The following is a 20,532-nucleotide window of genomic DNA, read 5'->3' as shown; positions in this document are numbered from 1 at the left end:
TTGGTATGCACCATGATATTGAACTTTCACCGGCATGACGACAGCTGTTGGTGAAGAAAAATGCAAATAGTTAACTTTAAATAAAGTTCAGCGAAGAGATGCAGTCAGAAGCTCAATTTGTCATCTCACAAATTATATATTAAAGTGAGATTGCAAACAAACGATTGCAAATGAAGTGCACACGATAGACACATCTCTAGTTCTGGAACGGGTCTTTTCATACGTGGCCAGAAATATAACGTTAGTATATATAACCGTGACGCGGTTTCACTAGAATTCGAGCGCGGGGTGCAGATTCGCACCTAACGATGCTGCACTTACACGGTCCGAGTGGTCCGAGACTGTGGAAAATAACGCACGGCGGTCCTAAAATGTGAGACAAAGCGCATATTTGTAATGATGCGGGACTCATGGTAAGATCCAAATGCAGCGTTTATTAGAAGTGAGCGTGGTCGTACAGGCAGGGTCAATCAGGATCAGACAGGAAAAGCAAGGAACAGGCAGAGTCATAATCAGGGAACAGGCAATGGTCAGGACAGGCAGATATCATTCACAGGACGTTTGACAAGGCAGGGGTCAGGACAGGCGGCAACGGGTCAATAACAGGGAACAGACAGTAACAGGGAACAGACAGTAACAGCAACAGACAGGCAGACAGGAATATAAACGCTCAGAAATGATACCAGGGTAATCAAGACTTTGCGGTGAGGTGGTGTGTGTGAAAGTCCTTTATAGTCCAGGTAATGTGTATCAGCTGGGTGTGGTGATTAGTGTGGAGTGTGCAAGGCTGTATGTGGCAACAGATGATTGGTGGAGTGAATGCATGTGAATGGCAGAGAGGATTATGGGGAATGCAGTCCGGGAAGTGACAGGAACATGACGGAGACACCATCTGTTGAACATGACAACAGATGGTGATCGTGACAATATTATTGCCTAAATTTGCCAGCACAAACAACTAACGTTAGAGCCCCAGGAGCATTAAATAGTCTTACCTTAGTTGCAAACTGGCCTCATGGCTCGTGTTGGCGCGGTCTGGCATGCAATCAAATCAGAAATAATGTTAGCACTCAAACAATGTTGTGGAACTTAGAAATGTTGACAAATGTAAAATAAATATGAAAATGGATATAATTAAGTGGTAAAAGAATATATGCCCTGATTGTGTTATTTGAACTTTTTACTGAAACTTTAGTGAACTCGTTTAACAACCATTTTAACAGCAGCACCACACACACATCACATCAACCATTGTTGCCCTCTCTCTACGTCATCCTGTTACGTCGTACCTGCAGTCATAACTAATCACCATTCTATTACATCTCCCCCTTTTACAAATTCGTTTGAATGTTGGAACAACAGTGTTGCTTCAAATATTCATGTAACTTGCATGCATGTAAAGCATAACATTTCCCTTCCATATGTAGAACATACACAGTTACATATTCTAACTAAGAATAATTAAATTTTGTTACCAGAACTCTGTGCAGTGCTGTAAACTCCATTCACCATCTCTTAACATTTCTCAAACTAACCCTACTATGCATTTCTGTCTATTATCTTTCCTTTTCCATTTATAGGACCAGGATTTGTGGTGGTCTGCTAATCCTGCCAGACCTGGTTTGTATCAGTCCATCAGAAGACTTTGGTTTTGTTTCATTTTGTTCAGGAGTTTCTTGTCTTTTTTCCAGTGATTTATCAGCACTCTGTGTTGTTGGTAGTGCAGTATTGTAGTACTGTGTAGTACTGTGGGGTATTTACAGATGTTGTTATTGGTTTCCCCACAGGCACTTCTTGCAGGTGCCATCTGTTGCGTCATAACATACCCCCTTGCTCCGTCTCTAGTAGATACGACCGTGGTGTGACACTCCCCTTCATCACAGTTGCCTTTGTTAACCAGGATTTCTGAGTGTCCAGTTTGGTAAGGACCTGATTCCCTGGATACAGAAGAGGTAGGGTTTTCACACCATGTCGCTGGTTGAAGTAATGAGCCTGTTCCCTTTTCTTGGCTGCATCATTTTCTCTGATGACTTTTGTGTTCGGCCATTTGGGTAACAGATTTCTGTCAAGGGTGGGTAAGGTTGTTCGAATCTTGCGACCCATTAAGAGTTCTGCTGAACTGGCACCTGTACTGCTGCACGGAGTGGATCTATAACATATAAGTGCCAGGAGTGGGTCTTTTTTCTTTAGGATTATTTTGGCTATTTTTACAGCTCTTTCAACATGCCCGTTCCCTTGTGGGTGATGTGGGCTAGAGGTTATGTGTTTGAAATCCAGCTCACGAGCCAGTTCTTTGAACTCTGAACTGTTGAATTGTGGCCTGTTGTCGCTGACCACCTCCTCAGCTATACCAAAGCGGGCAAAGATGGCTTTCAGTTTGTGCACTACTTGTGTACTGGTAGTTGTGGGCATGTGTGGTACCTCTAGAAAATGTGAGTAGTAGTCCTAAATAATTAGGTAGGCCTGTTTGTTGTGTTCGCACAGATCAATTCCGATCCTCTTCCATGGCCTTTCAGGAAGTGGCGTGGAAATCAGTGGTTCCCTTTCGAAAGGGAACTTCAACTTTATATGAACTGTGACGTATAAAGGGAGCACCTGAGGAAGCAGTCAACATCTTCTTGTCTTTTCGGGACTGTTTTGTTTGAGCCATTGTTTCACAAACTCCGGTAGAAAAATTAATCCTTTTATATCTGCAAACGTCCAGGAGGATGTGTTCATCCGTGTCCCAGTGGTTTGACACTTGATGTACACGTTTCTGGTGTTTTTCTGTCTGGAGAGGAGCGAGCGCATAGACGATGCTTGAGGGCGGCGTCTATGTGTGTTTGTCTATTCACTGTGAGCGTGTCTCCTGTTGCGACACTGTGTTCTCATTTGACATTCTTCCTGAGGGAGGAGGTGTCTGCATCTGTACCTGGTTATTGTAGCCCTGTGAGTTCGTTGGGAAGTCTGAGAAGAATTATATTTCTCTCGGCTTCCCCAGGGTTGACGAGGTTGTGAGTTGGATGACGGTGACGTTCGTGTTTGATGTCACTGCGTCCAACAGCGAGCGCTCCTCTGGCCACTGGGTATGTGAGCTGCTGTGTTTTTAGGACGTGCTTTTCGGTGGGCTGCAGCTGCCGTGTGAGCGCATTAAGAAAGGGGCAGTGCGCGACGGCTTGACGAACGGTTCCTTTCTTTTCCATGAATGTTGCAGATCCCATAGACTTTCCATTCTCTCCTGATCTCCGCGTTTGAGATCAGGAGGGCATGGAAAACCCCCTGGCCATTCAGATTTGGATCTGAGCCAGACAGATGGGAGGAGGAAGAAGCGAGAGTGAGATGGGTGATCAATTCTGAGCCAGACAGATGGGAGGAGGAAGAAGCGAGAGTGAGATGGGTGATCAATCAAACCGTTGCGTTTATAATCAATCCCCCAGCTATTTAAAGGGCGATTTATATCTACCCTCTCCTCTTCTTCTTCTTTCACCTATATATATATATATATATATATATATATATATATATATATATATATATATATATATATATATATATATATATTCCTCACGGGCGGACCCGAACTCGCAGTGCTCAGACAGTTCATAAAGGGAGCGGATGAAAGACTCCGCTCTCTCCCCTGGGCGCTGAACGCGCAGATAGAAGCAAGCTCTTTCGTGAATTATGTTGCGCTTTGGTATGAAGTAAGAATCAAACTTTTTGAGGACCAGTTCGTAGTTCTTATCATCTCCCTCTGCGTTGAAGGTGAATAAACTAAAAATATTCTCCGCTTGCCCCCCAAGGCATAGTTAAGGGTGCTTACTTGTACACTGCCATCAGTGTTGCCAGATCTCGCAAGACAAATAAGCAACCAGGCCTGTGAAAACACTTACAGCGCCGGAGGCTTCCTAAAGCTCAGCGATTGTACACACCGTAAAGACAGTAACAACGGCATCGATTTTACCATACTAGAGAACTAGTTATTCAACCCAAACCTCTATCGCAAAAATGACTTCAGTTATATGCTACTCAGTTTGTCGTACATTATGAGATGTTGCAACTGTAATTCCTCACCATCAGCATTAACAATGCTGTCCATCAACAAACTGATGTGTATATTTCTAATTTATTGCTATGCACATGTGGGAACTGTATTATTAACTGTATTAATCACAGCGAAGATGTTAGCCAAGCACTAACATGATGTCACAGTTGCACACAAAAACAAGATGTTAGGATCCAAGCGCAGCATTTATTGCTTAATCCAAAGGCATAATCAAACAGGCAAGGGTCAAACTCCACAGCACAGTCCACAAACACAAAAACCCGGAATACAGAGTGCACATAACAAAATATAACGAACCACAAACAAAGGTAGAAACAACTGAGACTAAATAGACAGAAACTAATGAGCAAACACAAAACATCTGGGTGCAATGAAATGAGGATAATGAGTCCAGGAGGTGAATTATGGGCAATGTAGTCTGAGGTGAACAATAGTCCTTGTTGGAGTGCCCTCTGGTGGCTAAACAGGGCACTCCAACTCATGATCATGGCACATGAATGATTGATGTAACATTCTAGTTTGTAAAACAAATCTTGCTCCATCGGGTTAGTTCACCCAAAAATGAAAAATTCTGTCATCAATTACTCAGTGAGGCCTCCATTGCCAGCAAGATAATTAACACTTTCAGATGCCCAGAAAGCTACTAAAGACATTTTCAAAACAGTTCTGATTCGAAACAAAAGACTCGTAAACTTCATGAAGCAGTGTTTTGAAATCGCCATCACTAGATATTGTTGAATAAAGTCTTTTTTTTTTTTTTTTTTTTGGTGCACAAAAAGTATTCTTGTCGCTTCATAACATTGAAGGTTGAACCACTGCAGTCACATGAACTCTTTTAAATACGTCTTTAGTAGCTTTCTCGGCACTGGAAGTGTTAATTATCTTGCTGGCAATGGAGGCCTAACTGAGCCATCGGATTTTATCAAAAAATATCTTAATTTGTGTTCTGAAGATGAACAAAGATCTTACAGGTGTGGAATTGACATGAGGGTGAGTAATTAATCATTTTTGGGTGAACTAACCCTTTAAAGGGATAGTTAACCCAAAAATGAAAATTTGATGTTTATCTGCTTACCCCCAGTGCATCCAAGATGTAGGTGACTTTTTTTCTTCAGTCGAACGCAAATTATGATTTTTAACTGCAACCGCTGCCGTCTGTCAGTCAAATAATAGCAGTAGATGGGAACTTCAACTATAACAGTAAATAAAACTTGCTTAGACAAATCAAAATTAAAACCTGCGGCTCGTGACGACACATTAATGTCCTAAGACACGAAACGATCGGTTTGTGCGAGAAACCGAACATTATTTATATAATTTTTACCTCTAATACACCACTATGTCCAACTTCGTTCAGCTTCCTGTTAGTGAGGTCAAAAAACGCGTTGTGAGGACGGAAGTGATGTCTCGCCCATTTACTTCAATGAGCGCGAGACATCACTTCTGTTGTCAGAGCGCGATCAGACCTCACTAGCCGGAAGCTGAACGAAGTTGGACATAGTGGTGTATTAGAGGTAAAAAATTATATAAATACTGTTCGGTTTCTCGCACAAACCGATCGTTTCGTGTCTTAGGACATCAATGTGTCGTCACGAGCCGCAGGGTTTAATTTGGATTTGTCTATGGAAGTTTTTTCGACTCTTATTGTTCAAGTTCCCAATCACTGCTATTATTTGACTGACAGACGGCAGCGGTTGCAGTTAAAAATCATAATTTGCATTCGACTGAAGAAAAAAGTCCTCTACATCTTGGATGCCCTGGGGGTAAGCAGATAAACATCAAATTTTCATTTTTGGGTGAACTATCCCTTTAATGTACACAATTTTAGGTAGGCTAATAGTGTGCTACAGCTGATTAGCAGAACTATTTCAGTAAAACATTAATAATGTGAGTTAGCCGGAGACCAACACAAGCTAAAACACAAAACTGTATTTTGAACACTTGGTGTAAAATATATACTTCAGTAATTATTCATACTTACAGGTTGTGATTCTGAGGATCAAAATGCTACAAGGTACTGCCCCATCTTAGTGGAGAAGCGTTTTGTAAATAACTTTTAGACCTCACAGAGATTTGTGAAGCTATCGTCAGAAGGCTATACTGCTGTTGTATTGTTGTGGTAATTTTAACCACTGACTCTTCACATCCTCATCCTTTGGAAGTGTTTAAAAAGGAATTTGCTTTTGCAGAGCAGAAAACAGCGTCTTCTCGACACGTACACAATACGAACCAGGCTGCTTCAGTGTTTGAGCTGGGTTCAAGTTTTTGCAGGATGTCAACGCGGAATGTAAGCGGGCGTTATGCAAATGTGTGAAATGGGATTCGAATTAAAAATTTCTTGTTTAAGCGGTTCAGAGTCGACTCTTTCTTTTGAGAGACAATAACTTTATTTATGATTCACTTTCAGCTTTACAACTTTGCAGACTGTTCACATTCACATACAGCTACATTACACACTGCATGAAAGGTAATCTTCACAAATCCATAATAGGGGCACTTTAAAACACTTCTACTCACATTACTCTAATGTGCACAAAAAATAAAGGATTTAAAAAAAGAACAAGTATTTTTTACTGATATTTCTTAATTAAGTCTATAACAGTGATGACACTGATTTGAATTGTTCTCCCCCACTCCCTTTCAGCCAGGTGTAGCAGGGGATCCTGGGAGCAGAGGGGCTGATGGGAAAAAGGGAGATGTGGGTCCATCAGGGCCACCTGGATCTCAAGGCTTTTCAGGTCTAGATGGGTTACCAGGACAACCAGGAGTTCCAGGTTACCCAGGGAAACCAGTGAGTGTGATGCTGCTTATGAGCATTTATAAAGTATGTATGATGGTAATGTTCTTATTCAAATATGACACACTGTGTTATAGGGCAAGCCACCTTCAGAAGAGCAGCTTATGAAGATTTGTGCTTCTGTGCTACAAAGTAAGTGTTCATGTTTTGTACTGTTATAAAGAGTCTTTTATCTCGTTTCAATGGCAAATACATTTTGTGAGGTAAAGACAAATGAACAAATTCATGAAAAATATGCTTATGCAAACATCACTATCACTATTGCTCATCCTTACCAAGAAATTATCACACTAGCAAACAAATAAGTGAGAAAAACCACCTTAGCAACACACCCACAACATCTTAGAATCTTGTCTGTGACATTTTACATTGTGCATCAATCATAAAATCTAATTATCTAAATTTATTTTGGAAGAAAAGACAAAAGTTTTGTACCAAATGATGCACTATACATTATGCACTTATACGCTATGCACTATTTACTCAACCATTTATGAATTTTAAAAGGTAATTTTGTCATTTAACATCCACTTAAAGGGAGTCTGATTTCCCCTCCCCCTCCTGTAAAACTGAATAGTGAAATGAATTAAATAAAAATGAGTTCATTTACCACAATTAATAAAGTTAATTGTACTTAATAGAAAAAAGTTGTGTGAACTACATGAAATCTGATTGTAGTAAGCTGAACTCAATATTATTGAGTTGCAGCAGATTTCTAATTCTAAATGTATAAGAAAAATAAATGTTAAGATTAAGTGTTATTTTGTGTGTTTTTGCACATGATTAACATAGGGAGACATAAGTTAGTGTTTAATGTTTTGTTATGTTGGGATTTAAAGAGGGTTCTGTTACGTTAGTTTTGTACGGTAAATGTACCATTGTGGTGAAGAGTCTGTGGTTAGGTTGAGGATGGGCTACAAAACTTTTAAGACCACATATACTGTATGTTGTTTGTTTATATACAAAGTATATAATGACAGTCTTTTTGATTGCATGCGTTATTTACTATTTAACCAAGATCTAAATGTAATATTTATGTAAATGAACAGTATGTAATTAACATTATGATGAGTGGGGCGAGGCTGAGAACTGTGGGAACAAAGGGATGAAGGTGGCGTGATTATTAATGAGAGACATCTGTGAAACACACTGGCCTTGCTCCGCTTCCATGTCTCTCAGCCCTGCCCTTACTTGTCACAAAGATTTTAAGTTATTACTTAAATGTTTTGAGGTAATAAGTTTCGCCCAATAGTAATAAGTTGTTCCAAATCTATATAAATTTATTTGTTCTGCTGTACACAAAGAAATATATTTGGAAGAATGTTTGTAACCAAGCAGATCTCGCCCCCCATTGACTACCAGAGTATTTGAAGAGTTCAGATGCAAAACCCTCTAAATCCATCAGACTTCTTTTCTTTAAAATGAGCATTTTTTACCAGGCTTTTACAATCAAGTCCAGGTTTCATTTTAAAGGTAATGATAAGGTTATTAGCTAGTGAATAAAATAACTTTTTTTTTAAAAAATGTCACTCTAGACAATTTATTGGTTTTTAACAAGTTCGATTTTCTTTTGCGTCAAAACCAGCTAAATCCACTCGTGCTTTTTTGCAAAAACCTCTAAATCCACCTATTTGGGACAAGACATGGTAAATAGTTGAAAAATCACTAAAGATGCAACTAAAAACCCTGAAAAAGATGAGAGCACTTATCACTTTAAAACTAAACAGTAGACAAACCTCTTTACACAGGGATCTAACACGTCTCTTAAGCCTTCACTTTTTGCCTCCTCCATTTATGGCACAGCTTCCATATGAGACATAGCGTCTTGTTTGACTTTTTCTTTGGCGAAATAGAGCTGTTGTTTGATGTATAATAAATCCGATTCCTTCAAAGTAACGGCACTGCACGAAGAACTGTTATGAGTGCATGATACAATTGCGACCAAGCCATTTCCACTGTAGGCTATTTTGCCTTATGACAGGCGGAGTTTTGAGGTAAATAACATTTTCTTCTGCCATTCAATATTAGTAGGACAGGCTGATCCATTTCATCGTACTCCATCTTTTATTTTAAAAATGTCAATCTGAATCTGACTCTAAAAAAAATCTCCTCAGCGCGCCGCTATATTGAAACCGCTCGGAATCATATGATTCGATTCGCGCCTTCTGATTGGTTCTCGGAATATAGCGGCTTTTGCTGCCAAAGGGAAGTGGCGTCTAGAGGCTTTTGTCAACAAACCGATATTTCTGAATGGGCTGATGCTGCGATGTAGAGGATTTGAAGCACGTGATTTGTTGAACGTGTACTACGTGTCGTAAGCATTCGTTCAATGTTATTATCTCATTTTTGACAGAGATGGCATTTAGCGGCTTTTGCATCTGAACTCTTCATTTTTTTCCCCCTTCTCTGGTAGTCAATGGGGGGTGAGATCTGCTCGGTAACAAACATTCTTCCAAATATCTTCCTTTGTGTACAGCAGAACAAAAAAAAAATATATATATATAGATTTGGAACAACTTGAGGGGGAGTAAATGATGACAGAATTTTCAGTTTTGAGTGAGCTATCCATTTAAAGCTGCAACATTCGAGTGCATGAAGTGTCCAACATTCCTCACTTCATTTTTTTCGGTTAACGTCATAGAATAGTGCATAAGTACATGAAATGGGATGTGCCTAAAGAAACTCCTGAGGAATAGCATTTAACTCTATGATAACTCTATGAAAAACAGTGTGTGTAAATGGAGGAGTGTGTTTGCATGCCTCATGGTCAGATAGCTGGAAACATCTGGAGTGGTAGGAGGAGTTTTGTGACTTTCAGTTCTCTGTAAGAAGAAGAAAAACCTAAATACGGCCGTGAAATCAATGTGTTGAGCCAGCACTTGGCTATTTACATATAGATGCTACTGCCACAGACCTTACACCATCTTCACCAGACACCACAATTTTGAGTCCACAATAAGAGCTTTCACATAGTAAGGGATAACGGACAGTCAAATGGTCATTATTGCAAAATAAATCGCGTCAGAATGATCACGATGCCAGTGTGAGGCATTTGTACAGTATTTTGCTCATTGCACACTATTTGACAAATAATTAAATACATGAATAATTTATTATGTGAGAATGAGAGATGTGAAACTAGCACAGATATGTAGGAAATGGTTGCCAGGGACAGTGTTAAAGTATTCAGTTTAGCATTGTTATACAAAAATGTTTGATTGTAGAACACAACAATTGACCAGAATGAGGTATTCCAGAGAGCCATGAAATGACACCTAACAGCATTATATCTAGCAACTGCGTTTGCAGGTGTGTATGATGCTGAGCGGTAGTCTGTCATATTAGAAACCCCATTTAATCACTGAGTACCCAATATTATATCAAAATGTGTTTTGATATGACATTGTGACGTCCATCACCTCATTAGCTTATTAGCAAATAAATATACATTTTATAATGAAGTTATGCATTATATATGTGTATGAGTGTATTCCCTCTCTTCTCTCAACTTTGAAACTTGCCATCTCTTCTTTGGGCCTTGCATGTAGTCAAAAACTTATCTACTGTTAAACACATTTCTTAACTATGAAACGTATTTAAACTTCATATGAAATGTATGACAAAAATGTGTGTAATATGTCACAAACAAAACAACTTGAATGATTCTGTTTATACATTAAAGAGGACCTATAATACCTGTTTTACAAGATGTAATATAAGTCTCTGGAGTGCCAAGAATGTATCTGTGAAGTTTCAGCTCAAAATTCCCCACAGATCATTTGTTATAGCTTGTCAAATTTGCCCCTATTTGGGTGTGAGCAAAAACCTTTAAAGAAGAGGGTGGAGCTTTAACAGTTTGCGCTTTGGTTGCTCAACAACAACAAAGCTGGAGAATCTCACGCAGACAAAATGAGGATTGTCAGTAACGCTGTTCAGCCTTACATTGTTCAAACCGGAGTCGACACTGATGGAGACATTAGTCAACATCATGATAGTCAACATTTTAAGTGGATCAAAAAAGTTCATTAGAGATGTCCTAAGAACTAAGTTGTCATAAGAAGAACGTTTTAGGACAACTTTGATGTTAGGTTTTGATCCACTTCAAATGTTTACTACCAGGGACGTGCACAGGAATTTTAAGGGGCAGTTGCTCTGACCTAAAAAAAGGGCACTCCCCTACCAGTGATGGCATGGCAATAACATTTTACTACAACAACTCTTCCTCTTCTCTAAAGCAGCCCAACATGGCCTCACCCGCTTTGTTGCATGTTATCGGGGGTGGGGTTTATATACATTTTTGGGTTTGTGATGTCTCCAACACTGAAAGAAGCTTGTTGTAGTCCCTACCAGCCATTTGTTGTAGTCTTTTAAAAGCGATTTCTGTAACATTACACACTAAAGTTAAAAAAGTGAAATCATTATCAAGGACCCCTTTAACACAATCACTCCCACCATCTAAATCGCAAAAGTACTTCCTTGAAGTGAAGTCCTTCCATGTACCCTTCACTAGCAAACTTGTGGAAGGGCCCTTTGTGAAGGGATTCAGTTGTTCACTTTCATTTGGAACGCCCCAATAAATGGTACCCCCTTCTCGAAGTCCCCTTCAAGGGTGCAAAAACATAATTTGGAACTGATCTTTCGCCGTGAGGTTTATTGAAATGCGATCTAACCAATCATAATGCCAAATCCGCAAATGTGTGAATTGTGATTCATTCATGTTTATTTGACGATATAAATTAACTACTGAGAAGAGATGTTCGGTTCATGAGCCACTTTAGTTGAGGCACTAAAGCGATCTGTCACGACACATTAAAGAGCCACAAAATGGTATTTATTGTTTACATTTCTTTAAAAATTACAAAATTTTAAACTTGAGACTTTGTTTAATATCAAAAGTAACCTGCTCTGTCTTGTCTGTCGATACATTGTCAGTGTCCTCTTTGCTCCGCGATGCAATTTTCACTGTGAGAACATGATGTGAGAGCGACATGGCTTGTCGGACATAGCAACAGTAACTAAAGGAGGCGCGTCTTTGCAAACGATCAATTCATCTAGTATGTTTCTTATTTTGATTCAATTCTCAACAACTCTTATTTTTATTTAATCTGTTAAAGGTGCAGTAAGCAATTTCTAAGTCCCTTTAAGACAAGTCATTTCACTTGGCAGCCATCTTTGAAACGCCTCTCGCCATATTGCGTGTTACACTTTCTCCCTTTCAAAACAATACGAGTGACATGTCTTGTGTTATTCTATAGTCTTTGGCGATTTCTAGGAAGCACTGTTGATATTTGAAATCAACCCAAACAAACACACCCTTCATTGCTCCGCCCACAAAATGCACGAACATGCAATGCAGTGGATCAATACAATAGCTAAATAATGCAAAATAATGCTTTGTGAAAAATAAAGCGAAGATGACAAACAAATGACAACGAAGAAAAAAATTAACACACTGTACAGTACACACGAGTATACACAAGCAAGAGTTTGTGGTTAGTCTCCAGTAGCACAGCAGCTCCAGACAAACAATGACACTCAAAACTGTCCTGTTACTGTAGTTAACATTGCAACAACAGCATATCTTAGTTCTGTGAAACATATAAACAAATGTTATTCTTGCCTTTATTTTCTAGTAATTTTCCACATTGTCTCTCAGCCAACTCTCTTTCTACAGTCTTTCTTCAAATCCTCTCTTGTTCACTCTCTCTCCTCCCCCATCATGATTGGATACACCCCCTACTGCTGATTGGCTACAAGTGTGTTGGTTGTGGTGTTAGTTCAGTTCAACTTTCAACAGCATTTCTTAGAAAGCACTTACAACTTTAACTGTTACACCCTTTTAGTGTAGATATGAACTTAAATGGTTGTAATTCATGAATGACTTGGAATACAGACCTAAGGTTGATCTCTTTTTAAAAAAGACACTCAGCAGATTATTGCAGAAGTGAAAGCTCTCAAAAAGATACAATTAAGTTATAGAAGTTTAAGTTTAATGAAAAGCAAATGTACTGAACTAAACATTTTAATTGATACAAAATTTTACCTTATAATCTTGATTCTAAAATTGCTATAAAAATCAAAGCCATATGTCTAACCAAGTTGTGTTCAAAATTTGAAAATGCTAAAAGGATTAAAGTACCGTTTCCATGGTAATGCAGTGTCCAATTTCGAAATGGTTTTCACAGGATGAATTTTGAATGATACCTAATTTATGGTGATTACTTAAATATGTGATATGTGATCACTGTCAGTTAACAGGCTTTGAACAGTCTGGGAAAACTTCATATAGATGAAGGAATTTTAAAAGTGTGGTTTCTAGACCTGGAAAAATCAGGGAAATTAACAAAAACTAAATAAATGTCATGGACATTTTTCTAGTGATATTGTGATGAGTCAGAAGTGTATTGATCCATCTGCAGTTTATTAGAACAAAGGCCAGTACAGCAGAGACAAATCCAGAGAACAGGCAGAGGGTTGAGGCAGGCGGCAAGCAAGGTACAACGATAAACAGGCAAGGGTCAGGGCAGGCAGCAGAAATCAGAATCCAGATAAACAGTCCAAGTCAACAACAGGTAGGTAGTATAGAAATAACGCTCAGAAATGACAACCGTGGCTAATCAAGACTTCACACAGAAGTGTAAGTAAGAGTGCCTTTTATGGGAGTTGGAATGTGTGTGTGATCTGGTGCGGGAGACTCGTTTGTAACAGATATCAAGCTCTAAAATATTTTTTTTGGGGTAGAAATTACTGTTTGTGACTAAAAAATTATTTTAAAAATCCCCATGGTGGTGAACGATTAGATGAGATAAAAAAAAAAAAAGTATAAATCCTGAAGAAGTTTGTTATTTAAACTTCTGGAATTTAATTATTTTAATTATCTTTTAATTATATTATTAATACATTTTAAATTACATTTAAAATTTCAACATTTCATTTCAACATATCATTGTTATTTTTATTTTCTATTTCATTGTTATTTTATTTTAATGAATTTCTACTCCTAGTTTAGTACCAAATATCAGTCACACATGTTGACAACCACTGCTTTTTATGTTCCTTCAACAGGCCAGCTGCCACAGCTCCTGCAGGTGATGGGCCAAAGAAGTTGCCAGCACTGTGAAACCAAACAAGGACCACCAGGCGATCCAGGTCCCCCAGGCCCAACAGGCCCATCTGGACCCCCAGGGTATCCCGGCATGGCGGGGTCTCTAGGCTACCCAGGACCTCCAGGGCGGAGGGGACCTGAAGGGGTGAAAGGTGAGGATTATGTGAAGCTGTTTTGATGTTTATTTTTTTATCATAAAGTGACAGTATTAAAGGGAAATGCCGCTCAAATGTTATTCTGACAGGTGATATTGGCCCAATGGGTATGAAAGGTGCTAAAGGACAAGGTGAAGTCGGGTTGCCAGGTCCACCTGGCCCAGCAGGTAAAAAAAAACGTCAATATCCTACTCATGCATGATAACAATCCCTCCCATTTATTTATTTTGTCTTTGTAAGCACGTCTAAAGTAACTTTCTCTTCCACAGGTTTGCAGGGCCCACGTGGGGATGACGGTGAGGGATATCCTGGGCCTTCTGGTCCACCAGGAAAACCTGGCACTCCGGGCACCCCAGGAAAACGTGGGACCCCAGGATCCATGGGGATTTGTGACCTGTCCTCTTGTTATCAAGCCTATGGCTTTCGGGATGATCCATTTAGAAAAGGACCTAACTTTTAGCATCAGGACAGTGGGATCTTACTGATTCTTTACAGTCTTTTCTCTCTCAGATGAACATTTCTGGTGCTCAGCATTGACCTCAAGAACTCATAACCTCTAAAGAATGATGTCATGATCTTGAATCTTGATCTTAAATATGTGATGTGTTTTCCTGTCTGAGAATCTTGAATGTGGTAGAATCTCTAATTTGAATGAATCCTCATTTTTGATGCCGCTCTTTTCCATTCGTTCCATACGGGCTATTGGGCTTCAAAAAATGACACAAGTAGCACCATAAAAATTATCAGTATGTACTGTATACATACATAGTTGGTTCTCATGTGTCCTGTTACCAATTTAATATTCAATTTCAGATTTTCTTTTTTGAGTGAACTGTTCCTTTAAAGAAAATTTGCTATACTGTATCCACTGCACTGCCCTAGCCAAGCTACCTCTGTACGGGATGTGAAGCAATTTCTGCGGGCTATAAATTGAACACTTACGTTCAAATACTTCTACTCAAGGGCTATTTGTTAGTTTTTTTAGGAACATTTTTACTACTACAACATTTTTGAATTATTTAATTATACTTTCAATTGTTTGAGAATTTGAACATGTCTTGTAGAATTTAGCAGTACTCTTATTATAGTTTTGGCATGTCTTTCTGATTTGTACAAAGATCATCAATTAACATCTATTTATTATTTCATGTTTCCTGTTGATGTTCTTTTTTTTTTTAATACACGTAGGATTTTAGCCTTGTCATGTTTTTTTTTTTTTTTTTACAGATTTTATTTGTGTAACTGACATTTTTAAATTACAATAAATATTTTAAAATATTTAATTAAATTGTGTAATTCTTAATCATTTTGCTTGCTACTCTGTCACTTCCGCCTCTCAAAAAATGTAAATAATTTTACATGACATTTGATCAAAAAAAGGGATGGTAAGAGGTTTTGCGTAATGCTGACGAGTTGGTTTAAATGCTCTTGACAGTTCCTTGTTCAGGATGTGTGCTGAGTTTTTCTCGGTAAGCCACAACGTGTTTGCATCAGTTCTGTCGCGGCTGCAGAGAGTTTCACACACTCATTTACCTGGAAGGGGTGAGTCAAGCCAATATTTGATGCTCAGAATGAACCTCAATACAAAATATTAATTATTAACTCTGTGTTTGCTGTTGTTTTATTTTATTGCAACAGAATTTGACCTCAGACACCAATGGATGAGGATAATTGGGAGAACATTGTGAAATTTTTAGAAGAAGCCAATAACACGGTAATAGATAACGCTGTATACGAAGAGGTTCGTTTATGTGAGAAAAGTAATGTCATCCAGTTTGGTGCAGCATTTCTCCCAGCGTTCTATTACACCAACTTCTTGCTGAGCTTGGTGGGGAACGGACTGGTGCTGTGCATCATCTACAAATATGAGAAGCTCACTACGGTAAACAACATCTTCTTGCTCAACCTCGTCATCTCGGACCTGATCTTTGCCTTCAGCCTTCCCTTTTGGGCAGTCTACCACAAGTCAGAATGGATCTTTGGCAGTGGCCTTTGCAAGTTGGTGGGAAGCTGTTATTTCATCGGCTTCAACAGCTCCATCCTCTTCCTCACTCTCCTGACTTTTGACCGCTACCTTGCGGTGGTCCACGCCATCAATGCAGCCCACAGCAGGAAGAAAAAATATGCGTTTGCATCGTCCGCCATCATCTGGGTGCTCAGTATATTGGCTAGTATAAAGGATATAGTTCTTTATGATGTGATGGATGGTCAAAATGTTAGGCTGTGCGAAATGACTGGTTACATCCAGTCTACCATCACAAAGTGGGAGCTGATCGGCTATTATCAGCAGTTTCTCTTTTTCTTCCTAGTGCCTCTAGTTATGGTCCTGTACTGCTATTCCCGCATAACCATAAGGATCATGTCCACACGCATGGTGGAGAAGTGCAGGGCGGTCAAACTCATCTTTGTCATTGTCTTCACCTTTTTCATCTGCTGGACGCCTTACAACGTGGTCATTCTTTTAAAAGCCATCAAGATATCCTTTGGAGACCCGAATAAATGCTCAGAAGCCCTCGACTACGTTCTGTACATAACGCGTAACTTTGCCTACCTGTACTGCTGCATCAGCCCTGTCTTTTATACCTTTTTGGGAAAGAAGTTTCAACGCCATTTTCTGAAACTTTTGGCCAAGCGTCTACCATGTTTGAAGATCAATACATTGCTCTCAGAGCCAAGCAGTAAAACCACATCAATCAGGAGCCCAACAATGATTACTGATCATTCACGTGACTAACAAGTTTATGATTGAAAATTTGTTGTTAAGAGGACACAGATTGGATCAACGAGAGAAAGAGAAAAACAAAGAATCCAAGATGCAATGTTTGACCAATGTATGTTGTTTGACCATAAATATATATATATATATATATATATATATATATATATATATATATATATATATTCAATAATTTCTCATTTAATGCATATTAATGCATACTAATTAATAGTGTGTCTAAAGAGCTCCATCAATTTTACCAAATGAAGCAAAAGTATTGATAAAAAGCAAACTGAAATATATTTTACAGTTCATTTGATGTACATATGTACATATTCCTTCATAAACACCCTTTTGATGACATAAAAAAAAATTATACAATTATTTTCTCATTTAATAACAACATATAGCTATCAAATCTCTACGCTATTATATTTGTTTCTGTAAGGAGTAATTTTGCTTTGTGTAAAATATATTGTTGTAAGAGTTCTCCAAGTATGGCAAGTTAATGATTTTATATTGCTGTTAATTGCTGGTGTAGCCTATGCTGAGAAGTAAAATATTAGTGACAGGAATCTTCCTGATATTATCATTTCAGTGTATTTTGTGACCTGTTCTTTAAACAAAATTAAACTTGCAACCATTTAAAGTGTCAAATGAGTAAGCTTCCTGTCTTGTCAACATCTAAATATAACCTGTTAGCTGGTTATCATGATCACATCTTCATTTTGAGCAGGAACTCAGTCTGTACATTGTGTATTGTGTGTGTTTGGATCTGATTTTTATTCCAATAAATGATTCTAAATAATCTATTTGGTTATGGTTGTTTTCTTTTAAGACATTAGTATCTGTTACACATTGTTTTTATTCACAATGTTTTACACATAGTTTTTTAATCACAATGTTTCAAATAAAAATGTGAATCCACCAGACCTTACCAAATAAGAAAGCTGCATACTTAAGCAGAAAAACACAACAGATCCAAAGGTAAATGACTATACTTTAATTTTACGAGTTGTTGCATAGCAATTTCTGTTGTCAAAACACGGTTTCCCAGAAGCACTTTATGGATAGCGTCCTTTGAGCCTAAAGAGACCAATAACATACAATCACATGCAAGACCAATAATCCATTAATCCAATCACATTTCGTCACTATAAGGACGACTAATCAGCAGCCAGTCGCTATCCAGACATTCAGTCAGCGTCCAGACTCTCAGTGCGGAAAGCGCATAGGTGTGCGGGTGGGGTGGATGACTTAACCACGGTCATAACTGGAGGAAAAAAAAAAAAAAACTATCAATCTGACAAAGCGTTTCCATTGGTTACAGGCTCCTGAGTCCTGTAGCATCTCCTGCAGTAGCTTTTGTAAGCAGGGCAAATGTGAGGAGGGCGGCTGTTGTGCGGGTAAATATGGGACGGCTAATGACCATGAGGTAACGTTAGAAGACCTCCATGAAGTTGGCACCCCATAAAACGAAATAATCCCCAAAACTATGTAATTCATTTGTTACGTTTGTGCTGATTTGTGCCGCAAAAACGAACGTGTTTGAGATATTGAGCATTATTTTTTTGGTTGTGTGACGTCATTCCCTACCCCATGTCGTTCAAATCGCTTCAAACCGGTGCCATTCGTTTGTGCTCGATTTGTGCCGTTAAAACAAACACTGTAACTGTTTTCCTTGGACAGATATAACAAATATAATTCGGGAGCTGTGACGTCACTCTCCACCCCACTTCATCTGAAACACACGAAACCGGCGTCGTTCGTTTGTGCTCGATTTGTGCCGTTAAAATGAACACTGTAGTTATCCATTTCCCCTCTTTAGTAATAACAAATATAATCGTGGAGCTGTGACGACACTCTCCACCCCACTTTGTTTAAATCGCACGAAACCGATGCCATTTGTTTGTGCTCGATTTGTGCCATTAAAACAAACATTGTAATAAGACCTCTTCTTAAGTTTGTGCTGGTAAAAGTTTTGTTTGTGCTGCTTCGGTTTTTAAAATATTAATAGAACTTTTATAGGTCATTCTCAGGTCACTCAGCCGCAATTACCTCACCAGCCTGAATGAAGAATCAGAAATAGCCTATAGGCTATTTTAAGTCTTCAAGTAAAAGTTTGAAGAAATGTTTACTTTTAGCTTATACTCTTGTTTGTATAAACATTTAGCCAAAAATGAAAAAAGATTGAATAAAAAACATCAGACTCTTTTCTCTCATAATATGTAAAAATAATAATAATAAAACATGCCCACACACACACACACACACACACACACACACACACACACACACACACACACACACACACACACACACACAACAAGAAAAACAGTTTCATATTTCAAAGAAAATCATCATAGAAAATAGGCCCCATACAAAAAATCAACATTGTTAAAAAGGTTTATATAATATTCAGTGTTTCCTGAAGGATAACATAATTAAGGATTACATAATTAATTGATGATAGTTCTTTATTTGTTTTTTCATTTTGGTTTTGTAAAGAAATAATGAAATAACAATATTGGATGCTTTATTGGGAACCAATCAGGGTATCTTCCGTTCATTTATGTTTTTTAATTTGATATTGAAATCAGAAAAATTAGAAAACCACACTTTTTTTCATTTTTCATTTTAAAAAAGACAACAAAAAAATAAAAAATTGGTTTAGTCATCAGTTTGACATCTGGTTGACCAATCAGCGGAAAGAGGCGTTTCATTCCCGCCCACATGTAGAGATTGAATATTCAAACTGCTTATTTGTTTCCAACCCCAGAATGAAAAAAGAAAAATCAAGCCAGTTTTTTCTTTTTTCGTTTTCATTTTAAAAACGAAAAAAAAAAAAAAAAAATTCAAATTTATTTTTTCTGATTTCAATATCAAATCAAAACATGAATGAATGGAAAATACCCTGATTATTGGGGTCCGGGTCTGGGTCTGTGTACCTGGTAGGCTGATTTGATTTTTTTACTTTTACTTAGAAATAAAGAGAAATAAGAAGGAGTTTGATTTTTGTTTTTTCGCTTTGTGTAAGAAACTGAAACATTAAAAATCAAGCTAGATTTTTCGTAATTTTATTCATGGGTAAAAAAAAATATTGATTATTCTTTGCATGAGTGGCGCCCTGAAACGCCGTTCAGCTCGTAATGTCTTGCATGTCCCATCACGCAGTTCATTTGATGTATACGTAGCCCCTAAAGGGACATGGTGGTGGAAAAAAATTGGGATGGGAGGAATTTTTTTTTTTTTTTCAAATCTTTTGCGTTCCCCCGAAAAACTTTGCGTTCCCTAGCAAAGATATTTGTCCCTCGTAAAACTTTTGCATTCCCTCGCAAAGTTATTATCATTCCCTTGCTGTGAGCTCAGAAAACTTCCTCTTTAGTGTCCCGCTGGTTGGCAGTAGTGTTTCAGTTAGTGACATACGTTAATAATGCACACAAATAATGCGCAGCTCTTAGAGTTTCAACTTGTTGGACTCAAATATAAAGAAATGCAGTCAGTGCTTATGTCAAGCAGTTCAGTAAAGTTGGCAATATTATAGTCACAGATTCAAACTTCCCGGATCAATAACTCGAGAGCTATATCATTTCGTGGGACATATAATTTCACTTGATTCAATTCCTCCGTCCTCGCATCTTGTCCTTGTTTTCTTCCCTCGCATCCTGAAGGGGTGGAGCTAAGACACAAGGAAAGGAAATGAGGAGAGGAAACAAG

General features: G+C 38.3%; 2 protein-coding genes across 2 annotated transcripts in view; both read left to right on the top strand.

Moving 5' to 3' along the window:
• Positions 1 to 14,623, top strand: part of si:ch211-106n13.3 (vWFA and Collagen domain-containing protein) — a 44,176-nt gene extending 29,553 nt beyond the window's left edge. Inside the window, 4 exon segments of the mRNA XM_067364027.1 lie at positions 6,687 to 6,837; positions 13,905 to 14,096; positions 14,189 to 14,266; positions 14,369 to 14,623. Of these exon segments, the coding sequence (XP_067220128.1) occupies positions 6,687 to 6,837; positions 13,905 to 14,096; positions 14,189 to 14,266; positions 14,369 to 14,559 (612 nt within the window). The 3' untranslated portion in view covers positions 14,560 to 14,623.
• A 935-nt stretch (positions 14,624 to 15,558) lies between these two features.
• Positions 15,559 to 17,605, top strand: LOC137002776 (C-C chemokine receptor type 3-like). Its single transcript, XM_067362645.1, has 2 exons — positions 15,559 to 15,641; positions 15,738 to 17,605. Exon 2 carries the CDS (start codon positions 15,757 to 15,759, stop codon positions 16,831 to 16,833), a length of 1,077 nt encoding a protein of 358 aa, XP_067218746.1. The 5' UTR covers positions 15,559 to 15,641; positions 15,738 to 15,756; the 3' UTR covers positions 16,834 to 17,605.
• The last annotated feature ends 2,927 nt before the right edge of the window (positions 17,606 to 20,532 follow it).

Source organism: Chanodichthys erythropterus, chromosome 16, assembly GCF_024489055.1.
Source record: "Chanodichthys erythropterus isolate Z2021 chromosome 16, ASM2448905v1, whole genome shotgun sequence".
NCBI classification, from domain to species: Eukaryota; Metazoa; Chordata; class Actinopteri; order Cypriniformes; family Xenocyprididae; genus Chanodichthys; species Chanodichthys erythropterus.
This window is presented reverse-complemented; position numbering and strand designations above follow the sequence as displayed.